The following is a 17738-nucleotide window of genomic DNA, read 5'->3' as shown; positions in this document are numbered from 1 at the left end:
GTTTTACAGTTTTAGTGCTAAATATTACGAAACTTGGTTCTTGTATGTATTCATTCACGACAGGGGTGAATAGCGGAAAAGGGGGCAGTCCCCCTTTACCATTCAGTGGTTGGGAGGGGGAGGGGAGGGGGCACCCTCTTTAGAAAAGCATGTTGTCTGACATTTCCTTGTGTTTAAATTGTCTATTGGTCACTTCTCTTTGCATAAATTATAGAGAGGGGGGGTTTAATCCCCCCCCTTGACACACTTTTTCATGACCACTTCTTATCAAGTTGTTAGGGAAACATAAAACCTTGTTTGGATCTTTAAAAGCATTTTCCTGCCGACCCAGTCTATAAAAGCTTACGGGGGACATTTTATAGAATCAGATAAGCCAAGTAACATGATAGGGTAGCTTTCAAGCATCAAGGCAACATGATAGGGTAGCTTTCAAGCATCAAGGCAACATGATAGGGTAGCTTTCAAGCATCAAGGCAAAATTGTTCAAAACAATTAATTGTTGAATTAAAATTTGATTACAAGTCATACATTTTACTAAAGGAATTAAGTTTTTGTCACAAACTCAAGTTTTCTCATCCCTATATCTTGAAAAGCTGATGGTGTAAACCTTTGATATTTCCAACTTACACTTTGGATCTAACAGAATTTATAGTATGAAATATTTAAGGTTAACTACATTCGGTTGCAAAGGAAAAAGGGATTAAAAAATCAGCGTTTGTGGCAAAGACTCAATTCCTTTAGCAAAGTCTCAAATTATAATCTCCCAATATGCCCTAATCCCCTACCTTGAAATCCCTAATCCCAACCCCTGTCTTCCTATATTCAAATCCTCTAAATTCCGTAATCCCTTAAAAATGAAGGGTCTTTCTAAAAGGAAATTTAAATGTATGTTTAAATGGAATAATTCTGTTAGTTGATGTATGTACTATGAGGTACGTTAGTAAAACTCTTCCATAGATTTATTTTTCTTACGGCATACTATAAAAGTAGTTCTAATAGTCTTATTTTTCATAGGACTTTTTATAGTAGTCTTAATAGTTTTTTTTAGGGCACATTAACCATAAAAATCATAGTTTTAATATGATTCATTTACAGTTTTCCTATAATATTGTAAGACACATTACTTAAATAGTCTTATTTTCACCTACAGACTCACTAAACACTTCGGGATAAAGAATAATATTTGAAGCACGTATCTAAACCTTTTCTTATATATTTTCAATTCTTAGCCATTAAAATTACGTTATATTAAATGACAGTTTGACGGCTCAATGTCAAGATACTAAAAGATAGATAAGATAGATAAAGAAATGGATATAAAGATATATAGATTTATATTAATATATGGATAAATAGATGGATATATAAACGAATATATAGATAGATTGATTTTTACTATAAGGGTTATATAGAAAGATATCTGGATATTTAGATATGGACATATTTAATGGTAAAATATATAAATCTTTATTAGAATATATATTAGATATATAAATGTATAGATGATAACTCGAAAATATCAGAGAAAGTAAAGTTGAGACGAAATGGTTTGACATTATTCGAAACAATGACAAATATTTCAATATTTTCAGACGCCTAGTTTACGTTTTCACGTTTCTTAACTTTGATTTATAGACTTTCACTAAAAGAAGAACAATATGAACGAGTCAAAGATAGATTAGATATTAGAAGAACTTAAATACCTAACATACATCAAGGATTTAATGGTTGGTAATATAATTTACAATGTCCAGGAGTTTAATGGACGAGCATAATTGGATGAAAAATGTTATATATTTTGACAGGAATGCCGTAATGTATAATGGAATGCGGAGGAATTTTAAACCAAATAATTCAGATTTATCTCATACGAATCTTATCTTTAACAGAATAGCAAGCATTGAAATCAATACATTTCAACTGGTAATTTAAGCAAATGAACCCGGCCTTTCAGATAATTATAAGAGACATATCTTGACATTACTACAAAGACATGATACGGAGAACATCTAAATAATTATTTTATCTCCTATTAACTATATGTTAGCTTAGGTTCTGTAACAAAAAAAATTGAAGAAAAACTGAAATCAGAGACATCTTGCGACACTATTTAGAACCAATAATTAACTGTTTAGATTAATGATGAGTCTACGACCAGGAACGCTACAGAGGAACGTTTAAGATCTCTTCTTGAACCCAGCATAAAAAGTAAGTCATTCAAATTATCTTAAAAATTTATTTTACATTTTGAATTTTACACCAAGTACATTTTTTTATCTTTAATTTTTTTAATAAAGTATTTTGCAGTATTAGTTCCAGTTATGACATAAAAAAAATTACTGACTAGGTTTGAATTGACAACAACAACAAAATTCCATATGGAACAATAGATCCTTTCAGTTGTGTAACAATTTACATCTGAAATGAAAAAAATTTAATTTAAGAAACTAAATAATTCTGCATTACCCACCAATCTCAATATGTGGTAGTAGTTCAAACATCCGTATCTAGTTCTACTACGTTTTTCTATTCATAAACTACTAACTCTGGCCAAACGTAAATACATTCTGAACTATTATGTGATCTTCATTAAGATTGGGCTTTCATCCCTCCGTTCTTAAAATTATTTTTTTAGCTTTCAAATATTTTAACCTTATCTAGGAGCATTTTTCTTTGTGCATTGTTCAAAAATCACCTCTCTTATTTTTCATAGAAATGACAGTGAATGATTTAATAGATTTTCCTTTGAGGTTTTGCCACAAATTCAAATTTTCTAATCCCTATATCTTGGCAACCTGATGGTGGAAACCCTTGTTTTCAAACTTAGACTATTTGATCTAAAAAATTCATAGTTTGAAAAATCTAAGGTCTACGAAATTGGGTAGAAAAGTTATAGGTGTTAGAAGATCTGAGTTTGTGACAAAGACTCGATTCCTTTGAATCGAGTTTTTGCCACAAACTCAAGTTTTCTTAGCCTATATTTTTGCAATCATGATGGTTTAAACCTTTGATATTTCAACCTTTTATTATTTGATCTTTAAAAATTTATAGTTTGAAATATCTAATGTCTTCTGCATTAGTTTGCAAAGATATAAAGATTAGAAAAAAAGAGTTTGTGGCAATCTGATCTAACATATGATTATTCTTATCTCTAGGTACCAAGTTCCCCCTGGGAACCGAGGTGAAAGTGTCCAGGGTGAGTATCGAGGACTACGATGAATGCGAGACCGAGGAGTACAACGATTGCAGTCCCTTCGCTACATGTACAAATACAAAGGTACAGTACATAGTTATTATTATGTACAAATACAAAGATATATTACATACTTGTTATCATTTACAAATACAAAGATGCAGTACATACTTATTATTATTTACAAATACAAAGATATATTAAATACTTATCATTTTTTACAAATACAAAGATACAGCATATACTTATTGTTATTTACAAATACAAAGATATATTACATACTTTTCATTTTTTTCAAATACAAAGATACAGCATATACTTATTATCATTTACAAATACAAAGGTACAGTTCATTATTATTATTATGAAAATATACAAAGGTACTGTACATATTATCATGTACAAATACAAAGGTACGTACATACTTATTATCATGTACAAATACAAAGGTACAGTACATTCTTATTATTATGTACAAATACAAATGTATAGTACATACTTATAACTATGTACAAATACAAAGGTATAGTTCATACTTATTATTTAGAAAGGTATATGTATTCTTTATCATTACATTACAGTACAAATTTACATAGACAAAGACACTTTACATAATTAGTTCTGTGTGTTACTTTTTATGATTACTATTCATAGTTGTTTCTAATATTCTCAAAAATATCATAATCATTATCATATTTTTATAATTATTATTATTATGATCAGGGTTCCTACAATTGTGAATGTCGATCTGGATTCCTGGATCTCTCATCAACAGGTAATATTTATATTTAAACTTATAAAACTTTTTTATATAGAAAATGTAGTAAGATGATTTAATGACATTCATGACTGCATTACGTCGTACACGGTACTTGCTTTATATACATGTGTGTGTGCACGTAATTAACTAACTACAAATTCAAATTCCGTCAAAATTAGCATAAGAGGCTTTTTTCGTAAATACTTAAGATAAATAGACCAAAAAAAAGTATAAAATAGCAAATACGAAAGAACTATATTAAATGGGTAAAAAAGTATAACTGGACTTTTAACCAGGACCTCCAGTTTGTCGTGATTGTGGAACTCTTATATTGTACAGCAGTTTAGAATTCTGCAATTAACATAGTAGAATATATATTTCTTAAGTAAAAGGTTATTGTGAATATTGAAAGGTCATAGTGTTGAAAGTTTAACAAAAATATGAAGAAAAAATGGGTGTTTGACTATGGTTGGTATTGAGATAACTTATAAATTTGAACTTTTGGAGATTATCATTTACAAAAATTTTCATTTTTGCTGAAACTGATCCATTTTTCTCTCAGTAGTTGATTGCTTTAATAAATCCACGAAAAGGTAAATCATTTCGAGGTTGCGTGATTTAAAAAATTGGACTTGAGGTCAGAACTATTGTGTGGAGTATCGTTAATCTTGAACACTTGATCTAGATATCCAGTGTGGACACTTTTAAATTGGAGGATCAATACTTTATCCTTTAATTACAGTTATCCATACAGGTTATGACCATCACGGGATATTTAAGATGAATTTAATTAATCAGAATGTCTGCATAAGATTGAAATCTATTCTTCGTCCCGAGATTAACAAAACCAAAGTTCTAACTCCTGAAATGTTTAAGGGTTGACCGGACGAGTTTGCACGAGCGCAAGCACGGAATGTGATCTTTGCAACAAGAACGGACAATGCGTCCTGGAGAAGGAACAGGTAATGTTTTTAATTTTATAAAACTGTGGAATAGGAAGACGACTGTTTGATGCAAGTAAAAGTCGTCGTCCTATTTCACTGTATTTTGAAAACGAAATTCATTATAGTTCATTCTACCAACTGTGTTTAGTTATTTAAAATCAGAGATTTATGGATTCGCAAAATGCTTTTTTAAATATTTAATGTGTTTTATTGAACGTTCTGATCATGCAAAAATCGGATCGGGTGTACCCTTCTAGTAAGATTAATGTTAACTCAGGTATCCTGTGCATGTAAGCCCTGGTTCGCTGGTAAGAACTGTCAGATTAATCTTAAACTCCTCCTGATTGTCGGAGCAGTCTCCGCCACCCTCATGATGCTGATCGCCTGCGGGGTCTCCTGCTTCTGCTGTAAGGATCGCAGGAAGAGAAATATTCCAAGTAAGCAGATTTTTATTTTTCCTCGTATAAAAACATTTCTTTGAAAACCCACTCTTTTTAAAACTAAACAAAAATGTAATTTTGGAAAATTATCGTGATTTCCCATAAGGAAGCTATGTATTATTTTTCGTACATTTTTATTTAAAAAAAGAAACAGTTAAACACATATATTTGTTGAAACATGATTTTAGATTTTTTCATTTTACGATAAACAATTGGTTTGAAGATACTCTTGCGATAAAAAAATGTTATTTTGTATAATTGTTCAGTGCCCTATGGAGTGAGTATGGCCCGTCTACCTCCGAATATGAGGCATAATTTGATTATGGATCATGGCACTGTAAAGTCAGGGATGTCGAGCCGTACACGACAACAGGTTGTTATTATCTTAGTAGTAGTAGTATTGTTGTAATCATTATAATTAATAATATTAATATTATCATTATTATTATTATTATTATCATCGTTATCATTGCAGAGGCAACCCAGTTCTCTTCAATCCAATCAATCAATGCGGAGCTCTTCCCACCCCTGGCAAGACCATTTTGGGTCTACTGGATCTCGAGGGAGCCACGCCCCCAGCCTCCACCCCGCCCCTCTGACCAGCCGACCTGCTAAACCATCTCTAGCCATCCCTAGAGCTAAGGTTGGTCCGACCCGGAGTTCAGGGTTCAGTGATGACGAAAGGGAAAGATTCAGCACTCCCACCACAGAGGTAGAGTAATAATCATAAAATTGTGGAATACGACTCAAAAACTAAATGATTATAAATATTCCAATGGACATGAAACATAGCAATTTAGCAGAATAGCAGACCCATTTTAGTTAACTAGTTGGTTCTACTGGTAGCTATTTACTTTTTAAGAAGTTNTATATTTTGTATAGAAAAATCGTGCAATCTCCGAGGTTGCTTCTTTGGCATCCCGCCACCGCCGCCCGTCCGTACCATCCTTTGCCGGTGGCTTCAGAGGCAAACGCGGCGGTTCCGTGGACCCGCTCCTGGAGGGGTTCCAGTCCGATGGCGGTGAGTCCGTGGGGACCTTCCATAGGTCCGTATCTCGAGGGGACCTGGACATGGTGGAGAGAGCAGACACACACTCTGTCTCACGGTCATACAATGAGACTATTATTAGGTTGGTAAACCTTTATATTATGAAGCTGTGATGTATGTATGCCTACAAAACGTAAAACTAACTTCAACGAAGTATAACTTCCTGTCTGCACTTTATACCAATATGCTCACTCATATTTGGTCAAAAGACTTTATACTTTACCATTTGAATAAATACCCCAACAAAAAAGTATAGTAAATGTATACACAATTAAACCTAGCTAAGAAAGTGAAAAGTGTCTGGATTTATATAATAGACTATAGGAGAGAAACAAGCTAAAATCTGCAACTTGCAAAGAACCTTAATTTAATTGTAAGTAAACAGTCTGAATAATTTCCATGTTGTCGTCTGTTAAAACGTCTCATTTTTACAGGGTATCCCTGTATCATGCGTAAAAACATGTTTTTTTTGTGTAAAATAAATATTTTAGAATCGACACTAATTTGAGATTTTTAAAAATATTTTTTGCGTTGTTTCATATTTACATAATTTCCACTTATTCTGTAATTATCTTTTTATGATTATTATTTGCTATGTGTGCGGAGCTTGTATTTGATTAACATATAGATAAGGTTTCCAATTATCTGGAGATTGGAGAAAAATAAGAAATCTTTTATCACAAAAAACATCAAATTTTTTTATTTAGGAATTTTCATTTAAACAAAATTTATTGTTTAAATGTTTTTGTTTTATTTACCTTTAAATTTTTTTATTTTTTTTTTATTTTATATGGATGATTTATATCATTATTGTAATTAATTTTATGGTTATAATTATTTGTGTTATTTAGACCTGTTACCCGTAAACTCCATACCCCTGCTGGTACCTCCTACAGGAGTAATAGGTCAAACAGGACCTCAGAGGTATTCATTCATTTATTCCTTCATCAATTAATTCAACCTTTATTCATCCTTTTATCCTTTCATTCATTCTTTAAAAACCTGCTGGAACCTCCTAAAGGAGTAATAGGTCAAACAGGACCTCAGAGGTATGCAGCATTCTTTCATTCATTCTTTCACCGTGTTGCCGAATCCGTTGGATCAAAATTAAATGGATCCTAAGCACTGCTTTTCTCTTAACATCCTTTTGATACAATTTTCTTTCATCCTTTCATCCTTTCATCCTTTCGTTAAAGTTTATTTAACATTTTTTTTATCTTTTGCTTATTCATATATAGTATTTTTTATCTAATATGTATTCCTTTTAAATTCATTAATATAACACTCATTTATTTAACATTATTTAAAATTTCTGTTTTCATTTAAAGAAAATAATCTAGGTTTTTCATTCATTTTCAAAATTTAATTAATTTTATAGCATCTGTTTAACCCTTGCATTAACTTTATGTAGTTAAAAAGGTGTTGTGGTTGAATTATTTAGAAATTATATGATACTACTTAACCAAACCAATTTTGAACTCTCATTGAACAGCAATTAAACTATGTAGACTTTAATCCTAGATCTGTGAAGCATGTTTTCATGTACGTATGTCACACTTGTGGCGTCCCCAATGTTTGTCCTAAAAATTTAGCGCTCCATTTAATGTGTTCTCAATAGTGTGCGTTCTTTATGTACGTCTTCAATTTGCTTTCTAAATGACGTCTTTAATAAAAAATGCACAGTCCTCAATGTCTCTCATCAAAATACGTCATCAATATGCGTCCTTAATTTACAATGTACGTCCTCAATAGTGCCTACTTAAGGTAAGTCCTTAATGGGTGTCCTCAATGTAAGTCCTTACTACGTGCGTTCTAAATGTCTATCCGGTATGGGCTTTCTCAATGTATCTTCTCAATGTGCAATCTCAATGTGTAAGTCCTAAATGTGCGTCCTCAATGTCCATCCGGTATGGGCGTTCTCAATGTATCTTCTCCTCAATATAAGTCCTAAATATGCGTCCTCAATATACATCCTGTATGTGCGTCCTCAATGTGTGTCCTCATTGTGTGTCCTCATTGTGCGTCCTCACCATATGTTTGCCCTGATAAGTGCGTACTCTTTTTGATTTAATATTATTAAAGGAGGGTAGGACCATGGCGGATAGGGACGGTGGTTCTTCGTTTAATTTAATATTATACCAGGAGGGTCGGACCATGGCGGATAGGGACGGTGGTTCTTCGTTTGTAGTTTCCCCTCATCAACAGCTGTATAGGCTTCAGGTTAGAAATTTAAAGAAATAACAGAAATAACTATAAAAATATCTTAAATTTTATTTTTTTCATTTTTGTTTTAATTTCAGGATAGCGATGGATCCTTCGAATCACTGTAATCCTTGAAATCTTCAAATTTCTAGAAAAAACAATTTCTAAAAACTTTTTGTTTGCTCCTTTTTCAAGTAGAGCTTTATATCTGGTTATAATAATACTCATGTTATCCAACGCGTGCACCATCAGAGCTAACAAGCTTCTTCCTTTCGAATAGATGAAAATTTACTTCCTATAGTCCGATCACTTCCGAATAGTTTCGATCATTTCCGATTATTATTGATCTATAATAATTAGTTCCGATTGCAAAACATGTTTAAAAATCGCAACTCTGCAGTAACAGCTCAATGGTCTTCCTAGTAATCTGCGAAAAAAAAATTCTTCCATTTTGCAATTTTTTGTTGAATCAAGAATCTCAAACTTTCCATTTTGTATTTTTTGTTGAATCAAAAATCTCAAAGCTTTCCATTTTGTATTTTTGTTGAATCAAGAATCTCAAAAATTGTTTTGAATCTCATTTTTGTGAGAAACGTGTTTCCAATTAAACTGATGAATAAATTGTTAAAAACGAGATTGTCAGTCGAAATCATTTCAACAATTTAACTGGTTGTTATTAATCTATTTTTAATATATAATGTTATGAATAAGATGTTTATGATTTGTTACTTTATAGTTTTTATAGTCATTTTATTGATGTTAGTCATTCAAATACATTTTTTTTGTTATTTTTATCACAATTTAGTCACAAAACTAGTTAAATCTGAAATACTCATAATTACAAAATTACTTTTTTCCTTTAATTTCTTTTAACTTTCTGTTACATTGTACAAACAGTCAAAAGACAAAAATATGAATAAAAAATAAAAATGAAAATTTTGAATTTTTCAAGACTTCCTTTAAAATAAAAAAATTCTCTTGTTCAGTTTTTACTTACTAATTATTTGATATATGACCAAAGGATTTTTTTAAAATTTGATTTCTCCTTTTTTCTACATTGTGATTTATAAAACCTATAGTGTGATAACCTAACTACGTCATTTGTTACTGTTTATAAAACCCATCGATGTAAAAAGTGTTATTTAATCATGTTTAGTAAAATAAATAAATTTAAAAAGATTATTTCTAGAAGAGGTTTCGCGATTATATAATTAAAAAATACAGATACAGATACAGATACAGATACAGATTCAGATACAGATGCAGATACAGATAAGTAGATACAGATACAGATATATATACAGATACAGATACGTAGATACAGATACAGATATAGATACAGATACAGATACAGATACAGATACAGATACAGATACAGATACAGATACAGATACAGATACAGATACAGATACAGATACAGATACAGATACGTAGATACAGATACAGATACGTAGATACAGATACAGATACAGATACAGATACGTAGATACAGATAAAGATACAGATACAGATACAGATACAGATACAGATACGGATACGTAGATACAGATACATATATAGATACAGATACAGATACAGATACAGATACAGATACAGATACAGATACAGATACAGATACAGATACAGATACAGATACAGATACAGATACAGATACGTAGATATAGATACAGCTTCAGATACAGATACAGATACGTAAATACAGATACAGATATAGATACAGATACGTAGATACAGATACAGATATAGATAATTGTTATATTTATGTGTTTTGATGTAAAAAAATAGATTGCATGCAAAAGTAATTGTTTCACGCATCCCAATTGTGCAAGGGTAAAATGTCATTGCGAAGAAATCATTCTTTTGATTTTAGGGTCGAAGTACCTCCCAAAATTAGGGTCGAAGTACCTCCCAAAATTTTGATTTTAGGGTCGAAGTACCTCCCAAAATTTTGATTTTAGGGTCGAAGTACCTCCCAAAATTTTGCACAACTAATGACTAGTTCCAGTTTTTAACTAAAAGTTAATAACCACAACTGGCTGAAGTCAGGGGCGGATCAAACCTATATCACAGGGGGGGGGGGGGGCACATATTTGCGTAAGCGCGTAAAAAAAATTTGGTGCCACCCCTAAGAATCTAAAACAAGCAGTAAATTTCCAATTTCTTAATTATTATCACATTTAAAACAAATTTTCCATAAAAAAAACAATATGAATTTTCGATGTTAGGTACTTTCTCATAGGATTTTCCCAAGTGGCAACGTCTCAAGGGTATTTTCCTAAGTGAAAACTTCCCAAATGTGCAATTTCCCAAGCGGCAACTTCCCAAGTCTTTCCTAGCCGCAGCGCTCATCCCCCAACCTGTTCTAGCCGCGGCGCTTGGTCCCCATTGCACCCTGCAGCGCCCGAGGGCCTAACCTAACCTTTTGGAAGTTGCCGCTTGGGAAATTGTCATTTAGGAAGTCGCCTTTGGAAAAATGCCTTTGGGAAAGTACCTCATACCAAATTTTCTCCTTTTTAAATTAGTTAGGACTTATGATGGTTGGAGAAAACGTGAAAGAGTGAAATATTTGCCAAAAAATATATTGTTTGACTGGAGATATTCAATTATGAGACCTTCCAGACCTCTGATACTTTAAACTTGCTAAAGTTCAATATAAATTTTTACATATCAAATCAAAAGTAATAATGTTGGTGATTATCTATTCTTTTTAGAGCACTAACTAATAATTTAATAAATCCTTTTTATTACGTGTTTAATGAATTTTTACAGTGATAAACAGAAAACTCTGAAATAGGAAGATTACTTTTAAACTCAAGCTATGACTTAAAGTAGTTCAATGAACATTAGACATAGCAATTTTACAGTGTAGACGGACCCATTTCACTTAAATAGTGTTTTGCTAAGTTACTAGTACAAATATCTGCTTTGTACCATACACTTGAATATTGCTATAATGTCGTCTTTATATTCTATTGTTTTCTGGTTATCACTGTATGAAATATTTAACTCAAGAATTTTCCTTTTTTCAAAAACACAAAAATAATGTTTTCTGGTTTTTAAAATGATAAAAAGAAAGATAATTCAAAAAAGAATAAATAATCATTTAAACCACCCTGAACATTTTTCGTTTTGAATAATTTCCTTTTTTTAAGAGAAAGATAAACATTTATGATTTATGATTTATAATGAGACACACAACCAAATGGCATTCGTGCATATTAGTAATATAAATATAATAATGAGAAAATAATTTTAAAAGGTATTTCTGAGGCCAAATTTAAAGAATTTGAGCCGCGGCTTAAATCCGCAAAACCCGGTTTAAATTAGGCGCAGGCTTAAATCTTGAAACATTTGAACAATTTTAAGAGGAACCAACCATATTTAAGCAGCGGCTTAAATTTAAGCCGCGGCTCAAATTCTTTAAATTCGGATTCAGTTCAGGTCATTTATTCAATTTACTATTTTCGTTGTATCTTTCATCCCTTAATTCTTTTATTTCATATCAATAATTTCCTTTTGAAAGGGCCGGCCCCCCCTCCCCCTCCAGGTGCTTAGGAGACTCCCCCTGGTATCCGCCCCTGGCTAAAGTGAGGATACATTTGTGTATAGGGAGAGCCAGAAAATTGCGGGATAGGATACGACAATGATTAGATGTATTTAATTTTGGGGCAAAGCAAATAGGTTTACTGGTAACTTATTAAATCACTTATTGTCTGTTCACTATTTGCTGTGTCTTATGTTTATTGGGCTAAAGTCTGCCTTAAATTCGTTAACTATTCTTTTCTGGTTCTCGGTGTGTATAAAAGCTATAGATAACTGTGTCGGTTCTCAAGTCCCCTGGGATGTTGGAGAAAATAACCTGACATAGATATACTTTTACATAAGAAAATAGAAAGGAAAAATCTACGCAATTAATTATTTCAAAAATCTAAATTTCAAAACCATCATCAGAATTGTTATGAACAATTAAAAAAATTTCTTGTTTCTGAAATTTTCAATATTTGTAGAAAAAACCTTTGCGAAAAGGGGTTTGGCCGATGGCCAATAGAGTACAAATGTTTAATTAATTTTTTGTAATTTATATAATTAAAAAGTTTCCTTTTATTTTATATATTGATTTTTGTTGAAAACAGAACGTTTTAATTTTAGGCAGAATCTTTGATTTTTTTGAGGTTTTAAGGTTTCGTTATATATCTACTAAATTTTAGAAATAACAACCAAAACATCGGTGATTTAAAAACTTGTCATGTGTTAAAAGAAGACCTACCGATAAACTTTAGTTTTGAACGTTTCTTTAAAGTTACCAAGCATGATACAACATTTTATGGGGAAAAAATTTGGCCACATGTGTCACTAATAAGCCAATAAATTTATAAAAATAGTATTTTTAATTATTTGTACTCTAGAAACACCCCTTGGGAATGGAGGTTGAGTAAACATTAAACAGGAATACGCAGCCTTTGCTCCGTTAATTGGATTTGAGAACTAGATAAATATACTAGCTCAGTTTAACACCGTTAATACGAAAAGGAAGAACCGCGAATATCCAGAAAATGATGATCGACGGTGTCGCAATAATTGTTCGTCCGTTCTATCTCTTTAATTTATCAATTGCCTTTTTTAGCCAAAAAAAAGTCCCGGGTATTTGGAATAATTACAGTGTTTTAGAGGAATTCCAGAGTTTTAAAGGTATGGCGGGTTTTGAAGAAATTCAGGAATTTGTGGTATTCCAGGGTTTTGAAGAAATTCCAAGGTTCCGGATGGATTCCAGAGAGTTGAAAGGACTACAGGATTTTAGACAAATTCCAAGGTTTGGGACAGATCTCAGGGTTTGGGACGAATTCCAGGTTCTCCGAGGAGTTCCATCGGTTTTAAAATGAATTCATCGGTGTTAAAGAAATTCCAGGGTTTAAAGAAATTTGAAACCTTAATCTCATCGTTTTTCTCAATTAAAAAGTGTTTGTTTCTGTAAATTTTACCATTGCTTCTTATACGCAAGAAATTCGCAAGTAATGTTTGCATAGAAACCACCAATGATGTAAATAAACATTTTAAAGAAACAAAAACAATGCTTCTAAGGGTACTGCTCTTGCCATCTTTGCATGGAGGGTTACTTGAGATTACGCTAACAGTCCCTTTAAGTTTCCAAATCCCTAGACACATTCTCTCTGTAGTGTCTGTCACGTATAAAAACAAAGCTCAGTACTCTCTAACTCTTCTCTTTATATTGTCACCTTCTACAACTACTGGACTTCAGCAAGGCGCATTTTAGATTTTAACTTTTAAAGGTTGCTCTTTTTAATTTTTTTTTTTTAATTTTGAAAAACAGTCAGTCTTTTCAATTCTAACAATTCCCTGGGGCCATGTGCGTTTTGAACCCACTCGGTTCAACCGTTATGACGTTTATCAGTTACAAACAAACATACAGAAAATCAAAGCATATATACAAAACAGATAATCCAAAGCAATTGCTTAGGATTATCGCAAATTTTACGCTGAATTGCGAATTGCTTATGCACATCTGTGAGCGGCAAAATAGGTTAAGTTGCGTTGCTAAAAATTTTAATATCTTTAAATTTTGAATTAAGAAAACCATTCCTTTACATTGATAATTTGTTTTACATCAAACATATAAGTTGAATTATTTTATATTTATTTTTTTAATGATGTTTTCTGTTTATGAGGGGAAAATTGTAAACATCACAATGTATACAATTAAACTAGTTGAAAACCTTTCAATGGTCAAGTCAAAGCTAATAAAATAAACAAAACTATCTAATGTTATCAACAAAAATGTTTACTTTCGGAGTTAATTGAATGAATACTAAAACGTATCCCAAGAATGTTTAATATAAGAATAGAAAGTTAAAAAAGCAAAAAGAAAATGCGCAAAATATGGTGCTGAGATCTAAATCAAAACCAGTGAAGCTTTGCAAGAGTTTACGTATATATATATTTCAAGTCAAACGAACCACGCAGACTTTATAAACCGTAACAATTAATTCTTCTAACGTTCCTTTCTCTTGAAACATCCTTGAAAATAACCGGTGGTCAAAATTATTCTACGAACTAGAGCTAATCTACAATGCTCGATATTCACTGTTCAGGTTATCTCTACAGAGTACGACCATCACACAGTGACGGAATAAAAAGTATATATTTTAAATCCATATAGAACCATTAATTTAATCCGACCGCGCACTAGATACGTTATACTACTTAATCCAGAGATTTGAAATTCAAAACTTTGATCTCACAGTGATCCAAATCAATGCGAATTTTGCCAATTATTTATTAAAACCTAAACCTATAAACAATTGCTTTAAAGTTACAAAATGTACATGGCATTGCCCAGGGCTACACAAAAGTTATATGTAAGTTAGTGTGCGGCAAAATCAAAGGCCAAGACGACCCTTTAAAGGCGACCCAGTCTTAAACATTGATGCAACTTATCATAGAAGTCTGATTCTATGTAGGGCTGTTAATCGTTTTTTTTAGAAGGATCTTTAAACGATCGTTTTTTGCGTCGTTTTTTAAAAAACAATCGCTTTTGAAAAAAAGATCGTTTTTGAAAAAAATGTATATTATGTTAACGATCATTAACGATTGGTCGTCGTTAACGATCATTAACGAAACGACGAACTTTATAAATATGGTCGTTTTTGGAAAAACGATCGTTTTTGAAAAAAAATGCATGCAACTTTATTGAATGGTGTCTTACATGAAGTTAAACAGTTAAGGGGGAGCTAAAACTTCTAAATATTTTCTTAAAAACTACTCAATGATAAGTACAGGTGCACTTAAGGTCGGTTTCCTCTCTTCGTTAACGATCGTTAACGAAACGACGAGTTTTATAAAAATGATCGTTTTTAAAAACGATCTTTTCGTTTTCGATTTTTCGTCGTTGTTTTCATAACGAAACGATCGTTTAAAAAAATTAAAACGTTAACATCCCTAATTCTATGTAATCTCTTCCGGTAATTTCAAGCTGTAGTGAAATATGTGCAATGAATTTATAAGGTTTAAATCATGTGTTTATATAATGTGAGTAATGAGTAAACATATGAAGGAAAGATAAGGGAAGAGAACTAGTTCTTTAGTTTTTACTTACATTTTGTAAAGAGAGGTGGTTCGCGCCCATTTTCTGTTTGTTTATGATAAAGAAAGAACTACAGTAAACCATACAGTGAGAACCAGTAAACTATAAAACTGTGTAAAAAAAAAGACAAGTTTTAGACTCAAGTTAAAATTTAGAACAGTCAAGTGAACATCAAGCTCAGCAACTTTTCAGCGTACACAGCTAATCCTTTTAGTTTATTTTTTAAAACTTTTAATAAAACTTCTAATATTTAAAAACAGGGTTTTGTTAAACTTTGCAATATTCATATATAAAACTAAAAAATATGAGAAAACGAACCTAAAAAACTATCTTTGTGAATATGAAATATTAAAAATATTTAGAATATACAATATTAAAAATATTTAGAATATATACAATATTAAAGATATTTAGAATATACAATATTAAAAATATTTAGATTATACAATATTGAAAATATTCAGAATATACAATTTCAAAAATATTTAGAATATACAATATTAAAAATATTTAGAGCATAAAATATTAAAAATATTTACTTTTCATGGCATATGCCAAATGATGGCTCTAAGAGATCGAATATGCAAAAAATCGTTCCAAAAACCAACCAAAACAATTAAAAACACTCTGCACTGCACAGCAGACCCATTTTACTTGATAGTAGCTAGTGGTTCAATCATTTGCTTTATAGCAATATTAAATACCCACCGGATTGCTTAAAGGTAAGGTAGTTGAACTGAGTATGCAGTGTTGTGGACAAATTCTTTAGGATTCATTTAAGACGTATAAAACTTTTTAAAGATCTGTAAATCCTGAGTTTTAGCACAAAGTCAAAGTTCAAAATCGTACTTTTGGGTGGATACTTTTTCAGAATTTTTTTTATTATTAAATAACGACAACAAAAAATGTAAACAAAATTCTACAGTAATCTAATTAGTTGTTTAGGAACAGGTTGAGAAAATGAAAATTAATCTTAGAAAATAAGTGATCTTATTCAATTATTAGTTTCTATAATCTCTCAATTATTCACAAGATTTTCTGGAATTTTTATTAAAAAGACGACATTTGAAGAATTTGTAGAAATCTGCGAATAAATTCATAGAAAATAAGAAATTCAATACAATGATGAAAACGAAAAAATTGATTCTAGCATTGATTTATTTATTTTTCGTCATTGCTAAATTGAATAATTTAAGAAAACCCTATTCTGAAAACCTACCCACCCAAATTCGTGATTTTGAACGTCGACATACACTCAAACTCAGTAATTATACATCGTGGAAGCATTTTATATGTCTCAAATGAATCCTAAAGAATTTGTTCACAACTCTGCATACTCAGTTTAACTACCTTACATAACCGGTCTGTCCCATTAATTGTCGTTTTAATAAACCACAACTTTGTGGATCTATGTACAATTAACGAAATCATCTGTTCGCGTCACGTAAAACTAACTAAACAATGAAGTACGTCCTGCCTGGATTGACATTTTTTCAGTCATATTTAAATCCGTCGAAAATATCGCAAAAGACTTTTTTAATTTATTATATAAAATTTTACGGTCAACAAAAATATATAAAATAGCCAGTACATGGTTTACCATTTTAGTTTGAAAGCAACCAAACAAGCTTGTTTTATCTTTTGGATATATCATTAAAATTCACGAATCAATTTTCTTGAATCTAGGATGGAATTATTAATGTGTCATTGATGACAAATCAATGTGAGTAAAAGTTAAAGTGAGTCATGTAGTGATTAAGTGATTAAGTAAAGTGAATAGTGAGTCATGTAGTGATTAAGAATTTTATTATTAAAGGCTTGATCATATAAACACCAGACAAGTTGTTCTGAATTTATATTTTTAGTTTAACTCATCCTATTGTAGAGAAGAACCCTTATTTTACCATCAGAAAACATGTTCTTTTCTCGAAAAATGTCATAAAATATGTTTAGCTTTTTTTAGACCTTCACGCTATAGAGTATATAGGGCCGGTCTGAATTTAATAAATTTGAACTGACCACCCCCGGTTCAAATTTGAACTGACTACCCCC

The 17738-nt window shown here is 31.3% G+C and overlaps 2 protein-coding genes across 2 annotated transcripts in view; both read left to right on the top strand.

Annotated features, from left to right (window-relative positions):
• The window catches only part of LOC111697198 (uncharacterized), a 61252-nt gene extending 51575 nt beyond the window's left edge, over positions 1 to 9677 (top strand). Inside the window, exons 12-22 of the mRNA XM_023467105.1 lie at positions 2136 to 2208; positions 3156 to 3277; positions 3917 to 3968; positions 4830 to 4915; positions 5175 to 5334; positions 5604 to 5710; positions 5813 to 6049; positions 6220 to 6467; positions 7237 to 7309; positions 8528 to 8605; positions 8686 to 9677. Of these exons, the coding sequence (XP_023322873.1) occupies positions 2136 to 2208; positions 3156 to 3277; positions 3917 to 3968; positions 4830 to 4915; positions 5175 to 5334; positions 5604 to 5710; positions 5813 to 6049; positions 6220 to 6467; positions 7237 to 7309; positions 8528 to 8605; positions 8686 to 8715 (1266 nt within the window). The 3' untranslated portion in view covers positions 8716 to 9677. The remainder of the gene's footprint in view (positions 1 to 2135; positions 2209 to 3155; positions 3278 to 3916; positions 3969 to 4829; positions 4916 to 5174; positions 5335 to 5603; positions 5711 to 5812; positions 6050 to 6219; positions 6468 to 7236; positions 7310 to 8527; positions 8606 to 8685) is intronic.
• A 93-nt stretch (positions 9678 to 9770) lies between these two features.
• The window catches only part of LOC111697182 (vascular endothelial growth factor receptor 1), a 46256-nt gene continuing 38288 nt past the window's right edge, over positions 9771 to 17738 (top strand). Inside the window, exon 1 of the mRNA XM_023467085.1 lies at positions 9771 to 9781. The gene's annotated coding sequence lies outside the window, so the exon portion shown is untranslated. The remainder of the gene's footprint in view (positions 9782 to 17738) is intronic.

The sequence above is a fragment of the Eurytemora carolleeae genome, unplaced genomic scaffold, assembly GCF_000591075.1.
Source record: "Eurytemora carolleeae unplaced genomic scaffold, Eaff_2.0 scaffold273, whole genome shotgun sequence".
Lineage (NCBI taxonomy): Eukaryota > Metazoa > Arthropoda > Copepoda > Calanoida > Temoridae > Eurytemora > Eurytemora carolleeae.
This window is presented reverse-complemented; position numbering and strand designations above follow the sequence as displayed.